Consider the following 27796-nt stretch of genomic DNA (forward strand, 5'->3'; position numbering starts at 1 on the left):
TTTTCCAAGTCCTACTCATTTCAGTTACTTCATTCATAAACTTCCATCCATCATCGAATCAGAAGTGCGGACACTCATTGATGGTTACACAATGATTAATTCTAGATCACAGCTCTTCAGCAAAAGAACTAGTACATACCTATAAGCAGCGAGACCTAAAGGACATTCATGCAAGTGGCAAGGAACATTTCTGCTACAAAAGTGTTAGACAATGATCATCTTCAGGAAGTGAGACTGAAGCAAAAATCAAACTGCTGGAGAAACTCAACAGGTGAGACAGCATCTGTGGCTACATCTGTGGAAGGAACTGGATGGTTGACATTTTGACATTTCTATCCAAGGTGCTTCCTCTGGATTGAAAGAGTGCAGGGGACATGGCCAGTATAAAGGGTTGAGAGGGGTGGGGTAAGTGCTGGCCCCAGTAGATGGATCCAGGTGAGAAGGGGGTGAATTGGTGGATGGAATAAAGTGGGGGAGAGAGAGGTGGAGATATATCCGAGTCTGGGACATGATAGGTGGAGGCTGAATATGATGGAATCTGATGGGATATGAAGGTGGAATATGGGACCAAATAAGGAAGATGTAATGGGTAGATGGGAATAGTGGGGGGAGGGAACCTAATGGAAGGAGTGTGGGAGTGATGGGCAAATGGGGTGGGTGGGGAAGAATCTGGGGTGAGAGATTGTGTGTTGTGGGAAAGAAGAAGATGAGAGGAGGATGTGCTTGGATAGAGGTCCCAAGGGGAAGCAAGTTATCTGAAATTAGAGAATTCAATGTTCTTGTTGGTTTGGAGATTACCAGGGAGGAATATAAGTTGTTGTTCCTTTTTGTTCAATTTGCTCACCCTGGAATTGAAGGACAGGTGAACATGGTAATGGGGCAGATAATAGAAATGACTAGCAATTAGGAGCTTGAGTTGGCCATGACGGACAGAGTTCAAGCGCGCGGCAAAGCAGTTGCCCAGTCTACGTTTGCTCTCAATGCTATGGGAGAGGTCACATTGGGAGCACGTAATGCAATTGGTTAGGTTAGAGCAGGTGCATTTGAATCTCTGCCTCACCTGGAAGAGCTGTTTGGATTCCAGGTGAGGGTGGAGAAGTAAGGACAGGTGTTGCACCTCCTACAGTTGCAAATGAAATCGGTGAGATCGGTCCAGCACCCAGCGGTTAGAGTCCTGATGTCGGAGGCTTGAGCCCCGGAGTCAGAGGTCAGATTCCCGGGATCGAGAACTACAAAGGGTGAGGGAGATCCAAAAAAAAGGGTACTTTGTTGCCACCCTTTACGTGGCGACTCTTTGTATGTCTAGGTATGCAATTACAAAGCATCTCACTGTGACTCGTCACATGTGACAATACAAGTAACTCATCTCATGAGCTTGCGTTGGGTAGGGCGGGAAAGATGAGCAGACCAGAGTGTCACAGAGAGAGTAATCCTGCCAAAAGCAGAAAGGCTTGGAGTTCACATTCTAGCTGCCTGAGCTGTCAATGGAAGAGATGCTGGATCAGAAAATGGTGCTTGAAAGTTGAGGACTGGGGCTGCATCCACATCTGCAGATTACCTTAATATGGCCTCAACTACATCTGAAATTGGGATACCCAACAGAGGTGTTAATCATCTTAACAATATGATTAGTGTTGGCTAAAGAGCTGGCAGCATGATGCCTGCACTGGCTCAAACAGGCACAGGTTAGTTGTGCATTGTGATCCCTACACCACTTTGTCCTTTAGTATTACATTTATTCCTCGATATTTTGCATTCCAATTATAGGGAACTCTTCAAACAGTCTCTTCAAGTTAAGCCATTTGCCTTTTACCTTGAGCTGTGTTCACATCTTCTATTTCTATAATTGGTAACATTCCCAGTGGGTATACTTGGATTGTTGTAATTTACTGAAAGAACCTTTTCTAAAATTTGTTTATGAATTGACAACATTCCACAATCACATGGCAAATTTAAATACCTTGACAAATTGGTCATTATTTAAGAGTGAGTATTTACGGCATTTCGTTTGGACCTCCAGGGGTCCAAATGACAATTAAATTGACTCTGACTCTGACTCTGACGAGGCTATAGGGATGTTATGGCTGAAAACGTTCTTATCACACTTTTTTCTCCCGGCATGGTTGTTTCCATGGAAGGGCCAAATGGACTACTCCTGTGCTTATTTTCTATGATTCTACGTATATCAAGGATGCTATAGGTGAAAATGTAGCACCCAGTGAGTGAAACAAAAATGGATGAAATCCATTTTCTAAGAAAAAAGGATACAGGTGGATGGTGAAAATTTGTTGCGATTAGAATGTACTGTAGGTGAGACATTTCAGAGTTCTTTCTGATACTTTTGACTTTCTTATTTAAGAAAGGAAATGGTTGTTATGAACAGAGTGCAAAGAAGGTTTAATACATGATTCCTGGGATGTCATATGGAAGGGTTTCGTTTTTTTTAGTTTGGAGATACAGCGAGGAAACAGGCCATTCGATCCACCGAGTCCGCGCCGACTAGTGATCCCTGCGCATTAACACTGTCCCACACACAGGAAGGACAATTTTTACATTTACCAAACCAATTAGCCTACATACCTGTACATCTTTCGAGTGTGAGAGGACACCGAAGATCTCAGAGAAAACCCACGCGGTCATGGGGATAAAACGTACAAACTCCGTACAGACAGTACCTGTAGTCAGGATCGAACCCGGGTCTCCGGCGCTGCAAGCGCTGTAAGGCAGCAACTCTACCGCTGTGCCACCGGGCCGCCCCATGCCGCTTAACCGCATTAAGCAGGTTGAGTGTATACTCATTGGGGTTTAGAAGAATGAGACATGATCTCATTGAAATATATAAGTTCTAAGTGGTCTTGGTTGGGCGGATGCAGAGGATGTTTTATTTTCATCATGGAGGATCTTCGAGCATGTTTATTCTACAAATGAGAAGGAATTTCTTCCCTCAAAGACTGAGACATTAAAATTATGTACCCTGAGATCTATGGTGATGGAGTCATTGAAAACAAGGTGGAAATTGAAAGTTTTTTGGACTACAGGGAAGTTGAACGTTATGGATTCCGGCAGGAAATTGGGGTTGAGGCCAAAATAGTAGGCCAGTATCATAGCTGTTTTCAATTTTAGCCTTGATTATGTATGACTGCAGGTTCGAGGGGCTTAATGGCATGCTGCTACTCCAAGTTCTTCCGTTTTTATGCTTTAATCATGAACAGAGATGTTGAATATGCTTTAAGATATATTAGGTGAATGGAAGGAGTCAAGAGGTAGCTGTGGAGGTTGTGGAGGGTTGTTATTTTTTATGGGAGACCTGTGACCAGTGGTGTGTTGCAGGGGTTTATATTGGGTCTCTTGCTGCTTGATGGTACATTAATGATAGCAATGGACGTAACATTGGTAATAATTTTGTAGATGACACCTAAATATGTGGCAAAGTAGAAAGTGAGGAAGGATAGTTAAGTTTGCAACAAGATCTAGATCAGTTGGAAAGGTGAGCCAAAGAATGGCAAATGGCAAACAACTGACAAGGGTGAGGTTTTGCACTTTGGTATGTCAAACCTGGGCAGGATTTGCACAATAAATGGTAGGAGCCTGAAGAGTATTGCAGAACAGTAAGATCTGGGAGCACAGGTGCATGGCTCCTGAAAAGTGGTGAGTCAGATGGACAGTGTGGTGAAGAAGACATTTGGAACACTTACCTTCATTGAGAAGGTATTAAGAGCAAATGTTGAGACATTATGATGCCTCAATATTTTATAAGATTTATAAGATTTTATTGAGACAACACTTATAGTGGTGGTTGCCCAGCTCGAGGAAGTGTGTCATTAAGTTGAAAGGCTGCAGACGAGATTCACCAGGGTATTACCTTGCTTGGGGCTTGAGTTGTGGGAAGAAGTTGAAAATAGAAGGAGAATATTTGGACAGATATATGGATTTATACATGGGTGTAGAGGGCTACGGGCTAAATGCAGGCAAATGAGCCAAACTCAAAATGTCAGCATGGACAAGGTGGGCTGAAGGGACAGTTCCCCTGCTGTATAGCTCTATGATTATATCAGAAGAAGCGATGCTGTGAAAAGAGTTATGATCCTGGAATAACAAGATGCTAGAATCATCCTCCTTATTTAATCCAGTCCACGGCAGTCCTTAAAAGAATGAATGCAAATTTTAAATGATGAAATGTTTTCTCCCATGTTTAACTTTAGATTATTAGATTAGAGATACAGTGCGGAACCAGGCCCTTAAGTTAAACGGGTCCACGCCGACCAGCAATCCCCGTACACTAACACTATCTTGCACACAAGGGACAATTTATAATTTTTACCGAAGCCAATTAACCTACAAACCTGTATGTCTTTGGAGCATGGGAGAAAACCGGAATTCCCGGAGAAAAACCCATGCGGTCACGGCGAGAACGTACAAACTCCGTACAGGCAGCACCTGTAGATAGGATCGAACCTGGATCTCTGGCGCTGTAAGGCAGCAAATCTACTGCTGCACCACCATGCCGTTCTTACTTGCAAAGAATCCGTGACTGATTTTTGTCTTTGTTATGTTATGAGTTATATGCAAATCAAATGAGCCAAATAAGTCACGAGTCCAAGTAGTGCAAAAATAACCTTTATATGTTTCATCCTATGCTGTTCAGGGCGAAATCCATACTGCATTGACAAGAATTATGCTGGAACTCTAATTATTTGGGACAGGATTTTTGGTGAGTAGGTGGACATGCTTTTCTTTAGTAGTCTAGTTAAAACAAATCCATATTTTTTACACACAGCAGGGAAGTGTGCAAAGACACTGATCAGTGATTGTTATTCACTTCATAAAAGTAGATTTGCATACATTTGTCAGGACAAATGAAAACAACAATCTCAGAAAAACATACTTCTTTCTGAAAGCTCTTATGAGCCATAACAATTGATTAGCTTCTGGCATTGATGTATAATAGTCATCTGTGAAAACCCCTGTCTGTTCGCTGCCTGCATCCCAGTTCAGTAGAGTTTATTTTCCAGGAAAAAATTAGAGAACGGTTATAAAAACACCATTAGGGAGCATTCTCACAGGGGACATTCCCATAGAATTTCCAGAGCAGTGTTAATGTGCCCGGAGCAGTCAGCAGTTCCGTACTGGGTCACATAGGAACCACACCTGTTAAATCAACATTCTCCAGTCAAAGGCTCCAACTTACTCAAGTCTCTCACTTGGAACAAATTTAAAGTGAGAATATTACCGGAAGAAGAACAAATTTGTGAGGGGGAAATATTAAAGATAAGAATGGAATGGTTAACTCCAAAATGGAGACTAAATGAAGCTATGTTCAAATTAACAGCCATGGCTTCATTTCGCCCTATCTCCTAGATATAATGTCATTAGAAGAGGCCAATGTCAATAATTCCCTTATACAGCTGTTTACTTGCTTTTTTAAATTGATTATTTTTATCTGTATCAGGGGACTGGAATTCATCAAGAAAAAGTTTTTATCATTGACTTCTTTAATCCCTCCTGAATTAACATGAAGCAATGTTTCATTTCACTACTTTATTGTGGAAATTGTGATTAGTTAAACTTTGTTCCATTTCACAACTAAATGAAAAACTTGCATACAAGACTCATCGTGTGGGCAAATTATTAATGTGAAAGACGTTAAATTGTCCCTGTAAAATTGGCCTCTAACTGACTCTTATGGTGTTCTGCCACCAATTTTTTGAAAAGGCCCTTCTTCTTCAATAAGCAAAGATAAAGTGCTCAAAAAAAGTGTTAGATATCTTACCAAATGGGTAAAATTGCACACAAATTACAATTAGTGTATCGATTACATATCGTGCATTTAAATTCCATCTTAACAGTGCAACTGAAGGTGAAGCTCTTTGGTTATACTATTCCCTGTTAGGGTCAGGTTATATAACCATATAACCATATAACAATTACAGCACGGAAACAGGCCATCTCGGTCCTACAAGTCCGTGCCGAACAACTTTTTTTCCCTTAGTCCCACCTGCCTGCACTCATACCATAACCCTCCATTCTCTTTCTCATCCATATGCCTATCCAATTTATTTTTAAATGATACCAACGAACATGCCGCCACCACTTCCACTGGAAGCTCATTCCACACCGCTACCACTCTCTGAGTAAAGAAGTTCCCCCTCATGTTACCCTTAAACTTCTGTCCCTTAATTCTGAAGTCATGTCCTCTTGTTTGAATCTTCCCTATTCTCAAAGGGAAAAGCTTATCCACATCAACTCTGTCTATCCCTCTCATCATTTTAAAGACCTCTATCAAGTCCCCCCTTAACTTTCTGCGCTCCAGAGAAATACATCACAACTGGTAATGTTAAATGTTCTACTGATAACAATCAATAATGCTTGCTTTGGGATGTCAGGACTTTCATATGAAGAAAGACTGGATAGACTTGGCTTGTACTCGCTAGAATTTAGAAGATTGAGGGGAATCTTATAGAAACTTACAAAATTCTTAAGGGGTTGGACAGGCTAGATGCAGGAAGATTGTTCCCGATGTTGGGGAAGTCCAGAACAAGGGGTCACAGTTTAAGGATAAAGGAGAAATCTTTTAGGACTGAGATGAGAAAAACATTTTTTACACAGAGAGTGGTGAATCTCTGGAATTCTCTGCCACAGAATGTAGTTGAGGCCAGTTCATTGGCTATATTTAAGAGGGAGTTAGATGTGGCCCTTGTGGCTAAAGGGATCAGGGGGTATGGAGAGAAGGCAGGTACAGGATACTGAGTTGGATGATCAGCCATGATCATATTGAATGGTGGTGCAGGCTCGAAGGGCCGAATGGCCTACTCCTGCACCTATTTTCTATGTTTCTATGCTGCTTATGCACAAGCCAAAGAATTTCATGTCAGTACATTCCATTTAGTGTGTCAAAAATCACAATTACCTCATTGTTTTTGATAAGATCTTTCAGTGAATAGTTTTCTGCATATTTATGAAGAGGAATTAAAAATGGTTGTAAATCTTGGAATTTATTTTCTTTTGCATCATTCTCACAGCACCTGGCTGTGACACTAACATTATTTATCTTTACATTTGTTTAAGTCTCTTCAAAAACCTATCTCAACTACTACTGTTAGCTACTTCATCCACTTAATCTTTGATCTCAGTTTTCACTTCTGTCTGCATTAACCACTTCAATAACTTTGAGCCCTGTTCGTTGGACTTTTGCTTCTGCTGATTGATGGAAGCTGCAACAGCAGTTTGAAACTCTTTCACATCTTTAAATTTGGAGAAAAATCTCGGCGCATCACTTTAAAAAATAAGGAAATAAAAATTGTTAAAATAAAGAATGTGACAAAAATCAGGTTCAGAATTTTTTTAAATGAGGATCACAGAGGTGAGAGAAGGTTGGTGGTTAATGAAAGGAAGTCCAGAGCACCCATTTGGCTGTGACTTGAAAACTGGAACTAGAAATGTACCTGTTTTCCTGAAGTGCTCTCCAGCAATGGAGAGAGCAATAGAAAAGCCTTTTGGCATGTTAATCCTGATCGATAGTGACTTGTGCATATCAGAGTTTTGCAGCCAAGGATCCTCATCTTAAAACAAAACCACTCACAAAGCTGCACATTGCCCAGTTAGCATTTTTTCATGGGTTCAAGGGATTTGTATGGTTTTGATGTATTTGCACAAGCTTGACACAGTTCCAAACAAGCTTGCATTATGCTTTCAACTGTATCTTAGAACCTGCAGAACATTGAGTCTTCAATCAACCGATGTTCACGTTTCTACAAAGATAGACACAAAAAGCTGGAAAAACTCAGCAGGACAGGCAGCATCTCTCTGTTTGAGAGAGAGAGGGAAGGAATGGGTGATGTTTTGGATTGAGACTCTTCTTCAGAGTGACAGACATGAGCGGGAAAGGGAAACGGGAGATAGACCATGATGTAGAGAGATATAGAACAATGAAAGAAAGATAAGCAAAAAAGTAACAATGATAAAGGAATTTATCTCTCCTACTCTGTATAGAATCAGGCAAGACTGATACATGCATGGTGAATATAAATTCCTCCTCACCATTATTTTTCCTTGATTGAACAGGAACCTTTGAGCCAGAAAAAGAAAAGGTCATCTACGGCTTAACTCACCCGATCAATGCATTTGGACCCTTCTGGGTGCAGGTATTTATTCTATCATCAAATCTTATTTGATTTCTTACATTATAGTGTTGAACCATTTATGCCATACTGTGAAGGAGAGTCATTCCCTTTCAGCAACATATTTTTAACAGAATGGATATTTTAACATGAGTGTTGAGGTTAAAACTTAACCTGTTTTCTGACACCTCACTCGTGTCTAATGATGATTCATATATATCTTTGCCAGGATCCTCCAATTTATTCTATAACTTCCCACAATGTCCTTGGATTCCCAGGTAATTTATATAGCTTTAAACAATTTAGGATATCCAACACTTCCTCAGCAATAGTACAGACTGTCTTCAAGACATCTCCATTAGCTTTTGCAAGTTCTCTTATTGTCATGTTTTTATCTACAGTGAGACAGCGCCTCCTCCCTGTGATCCCTGTCACTGGCTGACAGGCCAAGAGAGGCCAATCCCCAGCATCATTGGTAACAGCTGGGTCAAATCAGCTGATATTGGTTTGGCCACTTGAACCTTGTCGGCCTTCTCCCTATCCCAGAAACATCCAGCACTGCCCGTTCAATCATCCAGGGTATTGCAGAGCATCATTGGAACTGCCAGCTCCTGCTGTCAAGTCAAGGGTTTACTGCAGGGAACAGCTATGCCTCCTCCTTTGAAGACCAGGACTGAGCTACTGGACCAGCCCGAGATCAACAGCATTACCGCACATTGTACCCTGGTGGCATGGGATCCCTGTAAATAAAATATATATGCAAGTTCACCCTGCTGCGCATGTTGGTGTGGTCTCTGCTGAGCGTCTCTGCCATTCAGCTAACTTCTATCTATGCCAATATCTTCCCTCTAATACCATGGGCTTTCACCTTCTTTAGTAGGCTCATGTGTGGCACCTTATCAAAGGCCTTCTGAAAATCCAGATAAACAACATCCACTGACTCTTCTTTATCTATCCTGCTAGATATACAGCATGGAAACAGGCTTCAAAGTATTTGGAAACCTCATCCTTAATAATGGATTCAAAAATCTTAGTACTTGCTGAAGTCAGGCTAACTGGCATATAGTTTCCTCTGCGTGCCATGTCCTTCACTCTCAGAGGAATATGCATACCTTGAACTCTCACCGTCACGTTTTTAAAAACATCCTACTTTCTGGACTTCCATTATTGGCCTAAGCACAGGTGGAACTCAGCCATGTTGAATTGAGGCCTGAGTGTACTTTGTTTTTGGTCTGTCACTGATATGCCAGCCTTGTTTGGCATATTTACTGTGGCGCTGTTGAAATAATGGAAGTATCCTTCTCTGGTGAAACAAATAAGTGCTTTTCTTTTCATATTAATTTTAATTAATATGAATGTTTATATTGTGGTTATAACAGTAATTATGCATTTAAATATATTATTTTCATTTAAAATATCAATTGTTTAAATCCGTTTTATTTGGTTAAAAGTTTCTGATTATTAGATCCAATCTGCGCTAGGGCTTGAAACCATTATCCTCAGTGGGTAATCCGGCATACTCCTGCATCACTTGGAGTCCAATGGTGGAGCCCAGGTGAGAAATCACTGTTGGAGCTTACGAACAAGTTCAGTACTTTTGCATTCACAAGAGAGTCCTGAACTTGCGGCATTTCTCAGGCGCTAAATTCCAGCAACTTGCAGTAAAACAGCTGGCATCTCCCAATGTTCCAGGTCATTAATTCAGGACATCCATTTACGCAGTTTAGGTTACACTAGTATTTAGTTAACTAGCCAGAGAAGCTGCTTGGCCAACCACTTTATTGCATCCACTCCAATGCCCTACCCGATCGAGCCTCCAACCTCATCGTTCCCCAGCCCCGCACAACCCGATTTTACCTTCTCCCTAAAATCCACAAACCTGACTGTCCCGGAAGACCCATTGTCTCTGCCTGTTCGTGCCCCACCGAACTCATTTCCAAATACCTTGACTCCATCCTATCACCCTTGGTTAAATCCCTCCCTACCTATGTTCAAGACACCTCAGACACTCTCCGTCGTCTCCGCGCATTCCATTCTCTAGGCCCTCACCCTCTCACCTTCACCATGGACGTCCAGTCACTCTACACCTCCATCCCCCACCACGATGGTCTCAAAGCCCTCCGGTTCTTCCTCGACCAGAGAAGCAACCTATACCCAGCCACTGACACTCTCCTCCGCCTAGCGGAGCTGGTCCTTACCCTCAATAACTTCACGTTCGACTCCTCCCATTTCCTCCAAATACAAGGCGTAGCTATGGGCACACGTTACGTCGAGCAATCCTTGTTCAATACATACCAGGGCCCCATCCCCGACCTCTACCTCCGCTACATCGACGACTGCTTTGGTGCCACCTCCTGCACCCGCACACAACTGACTGACTTCATCCACTTCACCACTAATTTCCATCCGGCACTCAAATACACCTGGACCATTTCCGACACTTCCCTACCATTCCTTGACCTCACTATCTCCATTGCAGGTGATAGACTTCTGACCGACATACACTATAAACCCACTGACTCCCATGGCTATCTGGACTACACTTCTGCCCACCCTGCTTCCTGTAAGGACTCCATCCCCTACTCCCAATTCCTCCGTCTACGCAGCATCTGCTCCACTGATGAGGAGTTCCACACCAGGACATCTGAAATGTCCTCACTATTCAGGGAACGGGGGTTCCCCTCCTCCACCATAAATGAGCCTCGCACCAGGGTCTCTTCCATACCCCGCAACACTGCTCTCTCTCCCCATGCCCCCACTCGCAACAAGGGCCGAGTCCCCCTAGTCCTCACCTTTCATCCCATCAGCCATCACATACAAAAAGTAATCCTCCGTCAGTTTCGCCACCTCCAACGTGACCCCACCACTCGCCATATCTTCCCATCTCCCCCCATATCTGCCTTCCGCAAAGACCGCTCCCTCCATAACTCCCTTGTCAATTCTTCCCTTCCCTCTCGTACCACCCCCTCCCCGGGCACTTTTCCTTGCAACCGCAAGAGATGCAACACTTGTCCCTTTACCTCCCCCCTCGACTCCGTTCAAGGACCCAAGCAATCGTTGCAGGTGCGACAGAGGTTTACCTGCATCTCTTCCAACCTCATCTATTGCGTGCGCTGCTCTAGATGTCAGCAGATCTATATCGGTGAGACCAAGCGGAGTTTGGGCGATCGTTTCGCCGAACACCTCCGCTCGGTCCGCAATAACCAAGCTGACCTCCCGGTGGCTCAGCACTTCAACTCCCCCTCCCACTCCGTCTCCGTCCTCTCTGTCCTGGGTCTCCTCCATGGCCACAGCGAGCAGCACCGGAAATTGGAGGAACAGCACCTCATATTCCGTTTGGGGAGTCTGCATCCTGGGGGCATGAACATCGAATTCTCCCAATTTTGTTAGTCTTTGCTGTCTCCTCCCCTTCCTCAGCCCCCCTGCTGTATCCTCCCATCCCCCCGCCTTCGGGCTCCTCCTCCTTTTTCCTTTCTTGTCCCTGCCCACCCCCGCCCCCGATCAGTCTGAAGAAGGGTTTCGGCCCGAAACGTTGCCTATTTCCTTCGCTCCATAGATGCTGCTGCACCTGCTGAGTTTCTCCAGCTTTTTTGTGTACCTTCGATTCTCCAGCATCTGCAGTTCCTTCTTAAACACTTTATTGTATTGTTGTTCACGGGTTGTTTTTTTGTACCAAAATTTGACCACTTTAATTGGAATCCACACAGCTAAATATATTGACATGAAAGGAATTACAAAACTTAAAGCAATTGAGTGATGCAGCCTTCATGCTGTGGCAAAATTAACTACTTACCAGCACCTATTCCCCCATCAAACACAAATGAAAACAGATATTGGAGCTGCCTCCATCCACCCATATTTGTAGCAAAGCCAAGGTTCCTGGAAACAGGATATAGAAATCCCACATCGTTCTCAGACAGCATCTATGGAGGGCATGGATAGGCAACATTATGAGTCAGGATCCTTCTACAGATGGCACACAATAATGTCAGTCATCTAAATATGTTAAGACGATCACATTTATAGATTAGACTTTCAGTCTCCACTCCCCTGTTCATGAAAAGCATCTCACAGAACAAGTTCTCAATGGTATATTGCACTGGTAATTTGTTGTATTTCTGTCAGTATATTAATCTCATTGTGAGAGTAAGCAACAAATAAAAGGCTCCTAAGATACACAGCCAGCCATGATGAAAAGAATAGTAATATCTAAAAAAAGGATTATAATAATTATTTTTTGACCATCTTTACCATGGGTAATGGTGGAAGTATGAAAGAATGACACAACATTACCATAATACATCTTTAAACGTATTGGCTACCTAATCCATAATTTTTGTGAAGCTGTTGCAAGTACTCAGGCCAAGTCTTGTGCCACTTGAAACCCTGTGTATGGCAACTGGATGGTATATGCTGGTTATCCTGCAAGTATATTAGGCAGAACTAAAAATAAATCAAGGCTTCAATCAGTATGGATAGCTCTACTAATACAAAGATCAAATATGTCACCACTTGTTTAAAACAATGTTTCAAAAGAAGGGTCATGTCCCGAAACGTCACCAATTCATTTTCTCCAGTGGTGCTGCCTGCCCCATTGAGGCACCCCAGCATTTGTGTCTATCTTCAAGAAAACAAGTAGTGGACCGGTAGGTAAATTACAGGCCTTATAATTTCGAGTTCTCGATGAACAATAAATCTAGACACCTGCATTCAAACGCCCCAACACCAACGATAATTATGTGGATTTCAAATATGTCCGAAATGTTACACCTGGAAGATATGAGACTCCTCCTAGCAGGTAAACCAGACCATTTCCAAAAGATTTGGTCTCCATTTATCGACATTACAAGTATAGGGTGCAACATAACTTTGAAAATAAATGGTTTCAGGACCTGGTGAGGGGGTAGTAAAAATACGAAGTAGGTATATCCCTTTTATTTATTTTTTACTTTTATATATCTTCAGTTCTCTTTTTCTCTCTTTCTTTTTCTTTGACTTTCTTCTTACCTCTTTTTCGAGTTTTACGTTTCTAAGGGTCTTTCTTGATCACTCTTTCACGCACTTACTATCCTATCTAACTCTCTTTACTTTTCTTCTTTTTAAAGTTTAAAATATGAAGTGGTACAGGAAATGTATTATGTTAGTTTTGGCTTATATCATTGTAATGTACACTACTAATTTTTTTATTTTTTTTAAATCTCCATTTTATCAACGCAGAATCTATATGTAATTAAAATGTGGAATTACAGACATCAATGACCCAATTGTTATTAGGAACACACTTGGTTCACTAGTGCCTTTTACTCACATTTGATAAGAGTGCGGCAAACCTGGAGCCAATGGGCATCAATGGTTGCAGTTCTTGGAAGTCAATTGTCCCTGACCCAGGGCATCATTGCAGTTGCTTGTTTGTACTGTAGGAGTTCCACAAGCAGTATCCTAGGTTCAAACCGCTCTTAGATGCTTCATCAATGACCTTCCCGATATAGAGTGCAGGAAAATGGTGCAAAGGTAAAAGACTGGTGATTGATCTTATTGAATGCTGGAACTGACACAAGGGAGAAAATCACCTACTCTTGTTTCTATTCCTTATATCCCTATATTTTATATTGCCACTCCTTTGTCATTGCTAATTCTAATCCTGGAACTCCTCACCCAAAAGCACTGTGTAGTATCTTCACCACGAGGACTGCAGAGGATCTAGAAAACAGCTCGCCTCCACTTGCTCAAAGATAAGAAGGGACACACAATAACTGCTGGCCTTGTCAGTGAAAATGCTGACCTTGTCCTGAACAATGCATAAATAAACAGAAACTCAAAGAATACTTCAGAATGTACATATCAGAGCTCTCTGGGGAGTTGAGACTTTATTATGCAATGTGCTTGTGTGGGTTGTTCTGCAAATCTGTTTTCTCTCACTGATTAATGATGCGTTGTTGCATTTTGTGTAGGTTTAATATAGAAAAATAAGCAGAATTTTCTCCAATTCCCTATGAACAATAATCCTGCTGCTTTCTTCAGACTGAAAAGAGGGGACAGAGGGAGAAATTTTGGATGGGAAATTTAAAACAAGTGCAGGTTTTGTGTGTTGTCTCTGTAATCTTTTGACCAAAATCTTTGATCCAACATCATATCCGATGGCTCAGTCTAGATGGCAGCTGTGGTTGAAATATTACGTTGAGTAAAGGGAGGATATGGTGCGACTGGATTGTTATCGGTGAAGGTGTAGTAGTTTTGTCCATCTTATGGAACTGATTGTGATATTACAGGAAAGGGATCTTTCAGAGATGGGGGAGGTAAATCTGACATAATCTTACTTTATGATATTTCAATTTTTTTTAAATCCTTAGTTCCATCATCTAGTTTACATTTTGAAGATCTTTTGGGCTACCCCTGGCATCAACAACAAAATTTCAGTCATCATCAATGGACCTGGATGGGAGCCAGGCAAACCAAGGCTTGGTTGCATTGAAGATCATCCCCTGGTATGTAACAACCAATAATACTTTTCATTCAATTAAGGGAAGGGTAGTTGCTGGAATCTCTACCTGACACAATTAATTAATTCATTGCCAGCTGTACATATTCATCTTATATTTCAAAATAATTATTTCTTGGTGTAAAATGTCCAATCTAAAAATGTTTAAATCTAGCAGTTTCAGTTTATTTAGGATAATTAGGGGAATGGTGTGAAAGTTGAAGAAGATCTTTTTATATGATAGCAATATTTAGGTGGCAGCTGCAGACAAGTAAAGTAATGTGCATAAAGCTGTTTGATCTATTGAAAGCAATTACTGGAATCAATCAGCAAGTTTGGCAGAATTTGTGGAAAGAGAAACATAACTAATATTTCAAGTCAAAGGCCAGTTGTTTTGTTTCAGTCAGCATAAGCATGACATGTCTGCTTTGCCAGTGCACTTTATATATATTTTCATCATTTATTTACTTATTTATCTTTGATCCCAGCTCTCCAAAGGGTAATTTGCATAAATTGAAACAGAATTCATCGAATAAAATAAACCAAGCAACGTTTAAATAAACCTTTGAAAATAAAGAAAAACATATTTTGTGGAGAAATTCATCTTTGGTTACAAATGCTAAATGTCCGTATAAGCATTGGCCATCAATACCCATTTCCTGGCATTCGTTACCATTGAGCATGGTGAAACACAGTTTTTGACGGTTTAACTTTTATACAAAACCCCAGAAATAAAGAAAGTTGGCTACAAAACATAACCATAACTTTTTATGAATCTTTTTATAAACGTATGCGCTTAATTTTCCTCGGCTTTCAAAATTACAGCGTAAATCCTGCGGAAATCTTTGGGGCCACATGAACAAATATTACAACAGATCAAATTGTTGATTTGGTTATACATCCAATGGAAGGCATCAGTTCAATATGCGGACAGAGGTCTTGCATTTATGCTGTGTGCCTATTTAAAAATATGAACAAGTCATTGTGCAAACTACTTATTGTAAGTTTTTTGAGTAAACTGCTAACATTTTACAATACATTTGTATCATTAGTAGTTTTCTTGGGTTGATCATCGAGTGGATAGTCTACCTATATTTTAGTTAAGTTTAGATATACAACGTGAAAACACGCCCTTCAGCACATGGAGTCCACGCCAACCAGCATCCCCAGACACGAGCACTATCCTACACACTAGGATCAATTTACATTCTTTACCAAACCAATTAACCTACAAACTGGTATGCAAATGCAAATCTTTTGATTTTTTAAAATCTTTAATCAGTAACAAGTCGAGAATAAGTCGAGAAATAAAGCAAAAAATGTTAAGTGAAGGTGTTCTCTGCCTAGAGGGGAGAAATGTCAATCAGAATATGTAAAAATCTTGTAAAAGTTGTCATTTTTAAAGTTTTAATTGCGAATAATTCAAATATAAGATGAAATCTTCAGTGAAGCTGCTAGCTGAGCCATTCTGATGTCATCAGTTGAAGCTGGTCATTTTAATTTCAGTCTTTTGACTTTTTTAGACGGTTAATCAGTAATGAGTCGAGAATAAGTTGAGAAATAAAGTATGAAATGTTCACTGAAGGTGGTCTCTGCCTCGAGGGGAAAATGTCAATCGGAATATGTAAAAATGTAATCGTTACCACGTAGTGTTATTGCGAAGATGTAAAGACAACCACATATACACACACATATACACACGTATAAGATCAGACTTTTAATAAGTACTAGACTGAGGGGCACCCTTTGGGTCCTGTCCCCTCAACGCATGGGGGGGGGGGGGGGGGGGGGGGGGGGGGGGGATGGGACAGCCTGCGGTGTCACACACGCACACACACTAACCCGCCCCTTGATATTATGTTAATATTATTAATTTGCTCCTTTTTCCCCATCCCCCGCCCTATCCACTCACACATAGCCCCCAACAGTGCAGGCACAGCTAGAGGGGGGGGGGGGTAAAGAGAGAGAGGGGGGATAGAGAGGGGAGGGCAAAGAGGGAGAGGGGGCAGAGAGGATGGGGGGGGGGTAGAGGGGCAGGGGGTAGAGGGAGGGGTAGAGGGGGAGGGGGGTAGAGAGGGAGGGAGGGGGTAGAGAAGGAGGGGGTGGTGGCTGCCTTTTTGAAGGTGATTTTAATTTCAGTCTTTTGACTTTTTTAGACGGTTAATCAGTAATGAGTCGAGATGGGGGGTGGGGGGGGTGTGGAAGGTGAGGAAGTTTAAAAGATTTAACCTTTACAAAATGGATTCAGCTGAAACTAAGACAGGCTGTTAACTTCTCTGATTAATTGCAAAGCCAGCAGAAAGCTCTTGCAAGGCAAACAAGATCTTTATGTTCTTTTCCCCCCATAAACACAGGCGAGATAACAAGCACAACTTCACGAATGTCTCCTCTATAATATAAGCATTAAGAGGATATTCAGACTCTCGGCTCCTACCCTTGCTCTGTAAGATTATAATGTGCATCATTAGTTTTAAAAAAAACCAAGATGCTTTATCTGCAGAAAAATAGCCTTCTCATATAATCATATATGGCTAACCCTTCCTCTCTCAGAAGAACCTGTCAATCTTAAGAACCTTTCAATCTTAAGAAGCTGTCAACCTTAAGAAGCAAGAGGCTGTACTATGCTCTGTAGATAAGGTATTGCTGAATCGCTGATTATTGGAGTATAAATACATGTGGCCGATTGGGAAAAGGGGAGATGCAACAAGACCTAGGTGTCATGGTACACCAGTCATTGAAAGTAGGCATACAGGTGCAGCAGGCAGTGAAGAAAGCAAATGGTATGTTAGCATTCATAACATAAGTATTTGAGTATAGGAGCAGGGAGGTTCTACTGCAGTTGTACAGGGTCTTGGTGAGACCACTCCTGGAGTATTGTGTACAGTTTTGGGACATTCTTGCCATAGAGGGAGTACAGAGAAGGTTCACCAGACTGATTCCTGGGATGTCAGGACTTTCGTATGAAGAAAGACTGGATAGACTCGGCTTGTATTTTATGGGGGTGGAGGGGTCTGGGGGGTGATATCATCGAAGCACGTGGAGGATTCTGTGTGTGAGATGGCTCCGAGCAGAGTCATTGTGACATAATCTGGTCGAAAACTGGTCGTTTTAAATTCAAAGTCTTTTGACTTTTTTAAAATTTAATCAGTAATAGGTTGAAAAATAAAGCATGAAATGTTCAGATAAGGTGATCACGACCTCGTCGGGAATCATGTTAACTGGAATATGTAAAAATGTTATCGTTACTGCGTTGTTTTTTTGCGAAGATGTAAAGACACCCACATATACACACGTACAAGATCAGACATGTAATAGGTATATGATATGATGTTATATGATATAATAATAATAATAATCATAATAATAATAATAATAATAATATTAATAATAATAATATACCAATGCTTGACTGCTTCAAAATAACTCTGGCTGGCAAAGCATCAAATTTTATTAGATCTTCATGGTCCTTTATTATCCAAAAGGACTGACTCACAAATTCAGAGTAATTACTTGTGTGCACAGCTAGAAAGTAGTAAAGTTCAATAGAGTGTGCCCAAATCCTTCCAATATTAGGAATGTTCCATTGTGAAAATGGAATTTGTGAATGCCAGATATGATATGATTATGGATCCCCTATTATCTTTCCTGTATGCACAAGCATAACTTGTTTTTGTCTACCTGTCAGGATTGTGCATGAAGATTGGGAGTTCACGCACTACTAGTACAGTATCATCTTTATTACAATGAAATATCTGTGCAAGTACACCTCAAAATGAAGAAACATAACTGAAATTCAATCATGTGTTCAATTATATGATAATGACATCAAAGGAGCAAAAATATATATTAGGATATATTAAGGAAAATGTTGGCTGGAATTTTATTTTAGGCCATATTTAGTCTGAGAAATAATCCAAGTACTGTATTAATTAAAAACGTTTTTTATTTCAGGTTAGTGGAAAGGAGATTCCATACAATCCCAAAATCCCAGCATGGCTTCAGATGTATGCAGTGCTGCATTTTTTCTTTATTCTGGGCATTTATATACAAATATTTGCCAACAATTCAGTAAGTGTTTGTTCTTTAACTTAATACACATGCTTTGCTCAATTTAGAATGTCAAAGATTTTTCGTTCAAACACTCTTGAGCAGTAGCTCTTCTCTGAATACATGCATCAGGAGAAATCTGCCCTCCATGTGTGCCACCAATTGGCACCATCAGTCAGTGATACAACAATGAAAAACTTCCAATTTAGCAAACTGCTGATGAGATCCTCCTCATGGAATTATGAAAGCCTGGATCGAAACCAGAACACTAATACAAAAGTGATCAGTTGACTTTGTTCGGATTTTAATAATTTTTTCAAAGAGCATTCATAGTTTGTAAGGCCAATAGACTCATACAGCATGAAAACAGGCCCTTTAGCCCAATCTGCCCATGCTAACCAAGATGCTCCACGCTACACTGGAAGAACTATATCAATATTCATGCCTATTCTGCACAATTAACTTTCTTTCATCAGCTTCTGTAGCAACTTCCAGCCTCTCACCTGCCTAAGTCCTTCATTGGAACTTGACCCCTGCCAATCTATTTTAAACCCACCCGTACCAAACTATCAATGTAGCATGAGTAAACCTGTCTTGTATTATTTCAATTACTAAAGCCCCTGTCCAACTTACGTTTCCTTGGCATGCTAATTACGAAACCTCATGGTCGTGTTGAGGCACGCCGGTCCTGCCAAGGTCACGCGCGACTTCATGCGTCCGCACAGCCGTCTGGAGCGCGTGACGACTTTAGAAGTTGGACACAAAATGCAATAGTAAACTCAGCGGGACCTCTGGAGAGAGGCAGCATCTCTGGAGAGATGCAATGGGTGATGTTTCGGGTCGAGACCCTTCTTCAGTCTTGAAAGAAGGGTCTCAACAGGAAACGTCATCCATTCCTTCTCTCCAGAGATGCTGCCGGTCGCGCTGAGTTACTCCAGCATTTTGTGTCTATCTTCAATTTTCTTGGCCCTGCTCTGGGAGTAGAAATGGGGGCGGATCCGGACCGCAACAGCCGTGAGCCCCAGGCCAAGCTTGGCAATCGTTTGCCTGCTTCTGCTGCTGTTGGAGGTGAGACGTTGCATCGCGCCAGCGTCTTGGGCCTGTCCCACTTTGGCCGTCAGTTACGCGACAGGCTGGTGGCGCGTAAAGATTTAGTTCGCTACAAAATGTATTGAATTTCTGGAACGTTTACATTTGAGCAATATTCTGGGGTCTTCATCAAGTAATCCAGGTTGACAATTCAGTGTTGTTTTGAAAAAGCTTTAGATTGCTTGAGATGTCATATTTCCCATTGATCTTTAAACTATTGCATTTCTTGCCTTTGTGAAGAGTGCAAAGTTTTCTTTGATAACTTAGCCAGCCTTGATATTTTTTTCCCCATTGATTTTCAGAGACTTTGTTCATGCAATTTGTTTGTGGCATTTGTTCACAAGCTTTCAGAGTGACTTATTGGATGTGAAATGCTGTAAACCAGGCTCCTATTCCAGTAGCAATGAAATATAATATTTGGCTTTGTTTACCATAGAAAAGCAAAAATAACTTTTTTGCATTATCAACAGAATTGTAGAATGATAGTTTAGCTTATATTCCCATACCTCAATGGCCTAATAATAGATCTGTGGTCGTTATATGGTACAGGTTTGGAGCTCAAAGCATCAGTTGTTTGCTAATTGTAGTTTTTCAACATTTATTTTTCTGTATGGTTGACAGGTTGCATCGGAAATAACAATCCTCTTCGGAATTGGCTATGTCATCTTGACACTGACTTCTATTGGATTAATGATGGAGAATAGGCAAGTGTTATTCTTCCTTTTGTCCTTAATTAATGACTTACTTTATTGGTCAGTTACAATATATTGAAGTTGACATTTGGCTGCATCTATGAAAATGTGTGCAATGTGGATGCATTGTTGCCCTAAATTGACTTCCATATTTTCATTCTTGCAATGGGGATCCAGACTAAATCGGAAACAGATGGGAGCATCATTAAAGTAATGAATTGAAGTGTTGGTTTTGATTCTGTAGTCAGATCGCTGGCATGCAACATGAACCTCTGACCTTTTGATACTAGCAGTGAGCTAAGGTTAGCATCTAAAGACATGAGAGGACCATGGAGAAATATCACACAGCCAGGATGTAAAGTATTTGTTCCGTGGGTTCCCACTGAATCATTCTAATTACTGCATACACTCTGTGATAAAACATGATAATTTCAAGATGTCACCATTTATTTCTATACACTGACATGATGAAGATCTTGCAAGCTTGTCATTTCAGCAACTGGCTCAGCAAAATACATCTTTCATGAGAACACTAGGTACAGTTGCAGCTGCAAAGGAGCCAAGGAGTGGGCATCATTGCAGAGAGAGTGACAGCCAAATACAGCTTGAAAATTGTTTTATCTACAGGTGGAGCCTTGGCTTGTGGGGATGACTTGTTGGACTGTTGTAGAATGTTCCCCGAGCAAGCAGTTACTTGATTTAGCGCCATCCAGCACAGAAGCAGGCCCTTCAGCCCAACTCGTCTGTACCATCTAAGATGGCCCATCTATGCTAGTCCCACCTACCTACATTTGGCCCATATCCCTCTTAAACTTTCCTATGCATGTATTTGTCCAAATCTCTTTCAGCGGCAATGAAATGTGGTGAATGTTTAGAAGTTTATAATGATCCCTGCCATTAGTGTTCTCTTTTTTAATCTCTCTATTCTTAATTCCATGGCTTTTGAACCAGTTCTGCAGAAGGTTCATAGACTCAAACTGTTGTCTGTTTTTGTTTCCCCTGATGCTGCCTGAAATATTGAGTTTTCCAGAATGTTTTGTTTTTATTTCAGATTTCCAGCATCTAAATTTTCTTTTCGCATTATCTTAGTAACTGACGATGATTAAGATGTTTAATATTGATATTTTTTGTCGTAATACTCCTTTACACCTTAAGCGTCATGCAGCCATACTGCACTGAATCGGATCTTTTGGCCCTCCATGTCTACAGACCATTAAGTGTCTTTCTGTACCAATCCCATTCACCAGCACTTGGTCCACAGCCTTTTGTGTCTTGGTGATTCAAATGTTTGACTAGATACTTCTTAAATATGGTGGGAGTACTTATCTTCACTAACGATTCCAACCACCCATGTATAAAAGCTTGGTTCTCTTTTAAACCTCATACGATTTACCCCAAACCTGTGCTCCCTAGTTTTATGTACCTTTGCTTTGGGTAAAAAGTTATTTGCAACCATCCTATTGATGTCCCTCATAATGTTGTTTCCATCTATAAAGAGCCCCCCCCCCCCATCCTCCTCCACTCCAAGGAAAACAAACCTTACTTTTCTACTCTCTCCTCAGAACTCCCCATTCCAGACAACATCATGAGCGTTCTCCTGTACACTCTCTCCGCTGCAATCATCTGCTTCCTGTCGCGTTGTGACCAGAATTTTAATTCATTCTGTTCCTTTCAATGCTCACTGAAACATTTTCCTCTTGAGTAAAGAAAGGCCGAGGAAGGCTAAATTGAGTGAACCTGACCTTGTGACACGAATAATAATAATAATAATAATAATAAAAGCAATGTTGGACCTTGGCAGTGGGTGCAGTTGTCGCTTAAATTCAAAGGTGGAATTATGCAAGATTTATGAAATGATTAGGGTGTACTTTTAAACATGTATTTCAGTTTTTTGGTCTATCTCATGATTTGCACTTTTTTTTCTGTTATAACTGCCATGTCATTTTTCACCTTTGTTTTTATTGTAGTAAAGCTGCTTGCTTCAGCCCATATTTGCGGTTTTATTTTTGCAATAATCTTGTCTTGTCTTGACTGTTAATAGAACAGACGCAGGTATACTGGAATTCATCAGATGCTGTGCTTTCCTCTATCTTCATGAACTAAGTTCCATGACAGGCCCTTTTAAGCTAGTGACTGAAGTAAGTGTTTTTTACATATAATTAACTACATTTATAGAAAAGGAAATAAATTGTATCTGTACAATGGTTTGTGTTAATGATAAAAGTAACGATATGGGCCTTGCATCCTTGTGTTATTGAGCTGGTTGACCTATTGCAGGTTCTAATTCCCTCACAGGTAAAGGTTATAAAATAAGTTGAAACAATGTTCATCCAAAAGACAACTAGATGTAGAGCTATGTTTAAGAAGGAACTGCAGATGCTGGAAAATCGAAAGTAGACAAAAATGCTGGAGAAACTCAGCGGGTGTGGCAGCATCTGAAAAAGGGTTTCGACCCGAAACTTTGCCAATTTCCTTTGCTCCATAGATGCTGCCTCACCCGCTCAGTTTCTCCAGCATTTTTGACTATCTTAGATGTAGAGCTAGTTTTTATTTCTTCCTCGGCTGTGGGCTGTTCTTCACTCTTTGTGGCTTTTGGATTCATTTTCTCATGTTACATCATTACCTCTGGTGTCAGGGTTATAGAGTGATACAGTGTGGGAATAGGTCCTTTGGCCCAAAATGTCCCAGCTACACTTGTCCCACCAGCCAGCATTTTGTCCATATCCCTCTAAACCTGTCCTATCCTTGTACCTGTCTAAATGTTTCTTGAACTTGTGTCCTGCAAGTTTGCATCCTATTTCTGAACACATACCAGCTCTCTCAGAAGCCTCATCCTAAAAGACTGTAAGTATACAAATAACTACAGCTCTACCTCATCATCACATCTCATGATTTAAATTTACTCCCAATTGTTAACTTGCTTGTCCAGCATTCAGACCTGTGCTTGATGATTCTAACAATTAAGTCAAACATAATGTACAAGGCAGATGTCTCCTTAGAACAGGGCCCACAAAAATTCCACAGTGGACGTTAACGGGAGGCCCAGGTTAACTTGAGCGATAGCAGAGGAACAAAGATTCTGGTTTACAAAAAAGACACAAAGTGCTGGAGTAAATGAACCCACTGAGTTGTTCCAGCACTTTGTATCAATAGTAATGTAGCCTTCACTGTTGGAACCATTATCAAATTTATTGTAAGATACATGTTTGTGTTGCATATGGACACTGTGATTAGGGGTAAGAGAAGGGGAATGCATCTGCCATGGCTACAATGGAAGCTCTGGGAATTGGGAGAACAGTACAAAGACAAGTAGGCAAGTCATCAAAATTTTAATATCTCCACCATTCAAGAACCATGGGAGGTGATGGTAAGGCAAAAGTAGGTGCGTTCTGAGTTTATGTGGAAATGCCTTATGCTTTGGGATGTAGTTATTAATGGGATGTGTTCAGAAGAAAATTAGGAGGGGTGCAGAGTAGGTACTTGGGATAGTAGGGGCAACAGTATGGATATGTGAAAAAGAAGTAGTTGCTGGCGATTCTATGGCTAAAACAATATATAAGATTAGAAAAAAGCTATGTTTTGACCTATCTAGTTAGTTAATTTGTATGAGATATTGGAAGAGGATGCTGTGGTTTCTTGTGTCAAACCTTGAAGAGGGATGAGAACGATAAGAATGGGTTTATCTCAAGAGGCTAATTATAGTTGCACAAAATGTAATTTGTAAGAAGAGCTGTTTTGATTTTGGCAAGAGTAGAAATCTAACTGATGGGCTTCAAATCCAAAGGTGAGCCACTAATCAGAATATCATGCTCGCACCTTCCTTGTGTAATCATGGTCCAATTCAGCTTTTGCTCATCAATGAACAGTCAGACATTGACAGAAAAATTCATTTGTCCATTGAAAGTTAATAGTAAATGGCTGAGCTTTTATAAAATGATGATTGCCTACCCCTGTTGACCTAAGTCTGGATGTTAGCCGAAACCTGCTGTACCTTGGAAGTACCTGCTGTACCTGGACAAGCAAGTTAACAATTGGGAGAAAATTAAAATCATGAGATGTGATGATGAGGTAGAGCTGCGGTTATTTGTATACTTACAGTCTTATTATTGAAAATGTTGTGAAAGCTATAGAGTGCTGTAGATTACTCATTTGCTTTGACTTTTAAGAACATAAATCCAGAATATAATTTTCATGCTTTGAAGTGTGCTTTAAAATAAAATTTAGGATCTGAGAGTTTCAGGGATCACAGATGGTCTAATTATTCAGTTATGTGCAAAAATTACACTAGTTTCAAAGTGCATGAAGTCTCTGGAGTGATCTTCTATAACTTTGTTTCCAAGGGACAGATTTGCCTTTGAGAGGGAGGATGGTGATGGGAGTAGTCATCCTATGTTTCCATCAGTTTATTCCAAAGGTGGGCACCCAGGATGATGAGCATTGTGGTCAATGTTCCTAACAAAGGAAGCAGTAGGTCTTAACTATGGGGTAGAATATGTCCCGACTGTAAATGGTTTTTCGTGGGTTTTGTACCACTGACAAAATGCATGACTGAGGTTCAGGGAGCGATGGATCCTATAAATGACTTTGATGCAAACCTTCACTCCTAGTTACAGCCTGCTCCTTTGTTCAAGGCTACAGAGTTTCGAAAATATGCGTTGTACTGCAATATTTCAGTGAGAATGCCAATTTTGCTAGGCATGATGATTGACATCTCTGCTGCAAGCTGGTGGCCTTCATGTGAAATCATGTCCTGTCACAGTTCACCATAATTTGCAGGGAGTTACCAAGTTATCACATTTCATATGGAAGGAAGGCTATTACCTGCCACATAAAACATTATGCTAGCGATCAAATTCAAAACCTATATTTAAGTGATGATGTGTGATGAAATGTTACTAATCAGACTTTATTAATTAATAGATTTCCTAACACATCTACAATTGATAGAATGTTTGCATTTTGTGGTTTATAAGGTAATGGATACCCAAAGTAAATGAGTGCCTCTTTGCAACACTCATGTGCCCATAATTTTCCATCACCAGATTGTCTGTGACCATATACATTTTAGTTCTACTTTTACTTGTTTTGCATTGTAAAGAAGCTCCAGGCAGATATAACTTATTATAGCAGCATAATTCTAATGAATTCTCTTTACTTTTTTTTAACATTTGCAATTTTTGAAAATGTACCTATGTACAAGTGTGATGACTTGACCACTCGGTCATCTTTCCGCATTCTGGAAGTTGATCTGAACTTTGTGGAAACAAAGAAAATACTGTAAATACTCAGCAGGTCCAGGCAAGTTAGTCCCGTTTAGCCCATATCCCATTACACCTTTCCTATCCATGTAACTGTCCAAGTGTATTTTAAATGCTATTATAGTGTCTGCCTCAACCACCTCCTCTGGCAACTTGTTCCATATGCCCACCACCCTCTGAGTGACAAAGTTGCCCCTCGGGTTAGTATTAAATCTTGCCCATATCATCGTAAACATATGTCCTCTGGTTCTTGTTCTCCTAAACAGGGTAAAAGACTCTGCATCTAATTAATTTAGTCCCCTCATGAATTTACACCTCAATAAGATTTCCCCTCATCCTCTCCCATGGAATAAAGTCCTAACCTGTTCAACCTCTCTCTCTATAGCTCAGGCCCTCTAGTCCTGGCAACATTTTCATAAATCTCTGCACTCTTTCCAACTCGATTACATTCTTCCTACGGCAGGGTCATCAAAACTGAACATCCAAATATGGTATCACCACTGTCTTGTAGAACAGTAACATAACATCCCAGCATTTCAACTGATGAAAGCCAATGTACCAAAAGCTTTCTTGACCACTCTAGCAACTTGTGATGCGATTTCCAGGGAACTTTGTACCTGTACTCCAACAATCCCCCTGGTCTACAACACTGTGAACAGCATGCATTGGTTTGACTTCCCACAATGCAACACCTCACACTTATCTGCATTCAACTCCATTTGCCATTCCTCAGCCCACTTGCCCGGCTAATCAAGAGCCTGCTATAATTTTCCATAACCATGATCACTATTGTACCTGCTCATCTACCTTCTCTGGCATACTCACTACCCTCTGTATGAAAAAGTTTCCCCTCTGGTTCCTCTTGAATCTATCCCAGCTCACTTTATGTCCTCTCGTTCTTGATTTCCCCCACTCTGGGTAAAAGATTGTACAGAATTCATGGTAAGAAGCCGACGATGGTAGAAGGTTCTTTTTTCAGACTGGAGGCCTTGGGGATTGATGCAGCATTCATTGCTATTGTCGCCAACATGAAAGATTTGGATGAAAATGTGCAAGCCATGATTAGTATGCTTGCAGATGACACTGAAGCGGGTACTTAGGCAGGTAAATGAATAGAAAATGTTTAAGGGCATATGGGCCAAAGGTTTTCAAATGGGACTATCTTCGATTGAGTATCTTGATCAGAATGGGAGAGTTGGGCTGAGAGGCTGTTACTGTGCTACATGACTCGTAGTTTGAAATATTTGTTCACTTTTCAAATCCAAAGCAAAGCTGGAGGTACAGATGATCTGGGATGAGTGAAAAGGTAAAGTGAGCATGGCATCGATGCCTGCAGGGAAACAAAAGACCATTAGAAATAGAACCTTCGAAGGTGACAAGGTCCATATAGCGTGCATTGGAACCAATAAAAGTTATGGACCAGTTACGGAGTGAGAGGTTATACTGCATTTACTACTGCAAGGCAGATGCGCAGGGATAACTACAGTTATTTCAAGCAAGATGGCAATGAAAACTCTTGAAGGCAATGCTGTTGGAACAAAAATTAATAATAAAAAAACAATACTTTGCAGTTGAAAATTTGATCAATCACTTTCATGCACTTGAAAGAAAATATCCATGGTACATATACCAAATTAAGCAAGCCTTTATTTCTAATTCAACAGCATTTTAAGTTTAAATTAAATGTTCGCAAAATGTATGTTCATTAGTGGTAAACATGTCACTTTTTGTTAAACCTGTGCTTACTTGAAATGGCCATACTTGCAGTATGATCTGAGGTTTATGATATGAGAATCTGAAATGAACAGGAGAGTTTACACTAAATCATTCGGAGCACATTCCTGCCATGATCATGTTGTGGTACCGTTTTTTTTATTGACGCACAATTAAAGTTAGTGTAGAAAATATTCTTGCGATAGCAATACAAGGTTGGAGCTCTGCATCTTTAATTCATCTCCTGGTAGGAAGAAAGCTACTGAATCTGACAGGAGCTCAAAAGACTTTTGGAAAAATAATGCCTCCGGTGTTGATGGAACTGACAGGTGAATTTGTACTTCATGATTTCCATATGCCTGGTGGCACAATGGCAGCTGCATCAGTGACTGTCATTTAGCA

General features: G+C 40.7%; 1 protein-coding gene across 1 annotated transcript in view; it reads left to right on the forward strand.

The window, feature by feature from the left end:
• The window catches only part of agmo (alkylglycerol monooxygenase), a 280222-nt gene that overhangs the window by 190488 nt on the left and 61938 nt on the right, over positions 1-27796 (forward strand). Inside the window, exons 7-12 of the mRNA XM_055661881.1 lie at positions 4646-4711; positions 8062-8141; positions 14468-14602; positions 18547-18663; positions 20353-20435; positions 22465-22561. Coding sequence (XP_055517856.1) covers positions 4646-4711; positions 8062-8141; positions 14468-14602; positions 18547-18663; positions 20353-20435; positions 22465-22561 — 578 coding nt within the window. The remainder of the gene's footprint in view (positions 1-4645; positions 4712-8061; positions 8142-14467; positions 14603-18546; positions 18664-20352; positions 20436-22464; positions 22562-27796) is intronic.

The sequence above is a fragment of the Leucoraja erinacea genome, chromosome 2 (genome assembly GCF_028641065.1).
Source record: "Leucoraja erinacea ecotype New England chromosome 2, Leri_hhj_1, whole genome shotgun sequence".
NCBI classification, from domain to species: Eukaryota; Metazoa; Chordata; class Chondrichthyes; order Rajiformes; family Rajidae; genus Leucoraja; species Leucoraja erinaceus.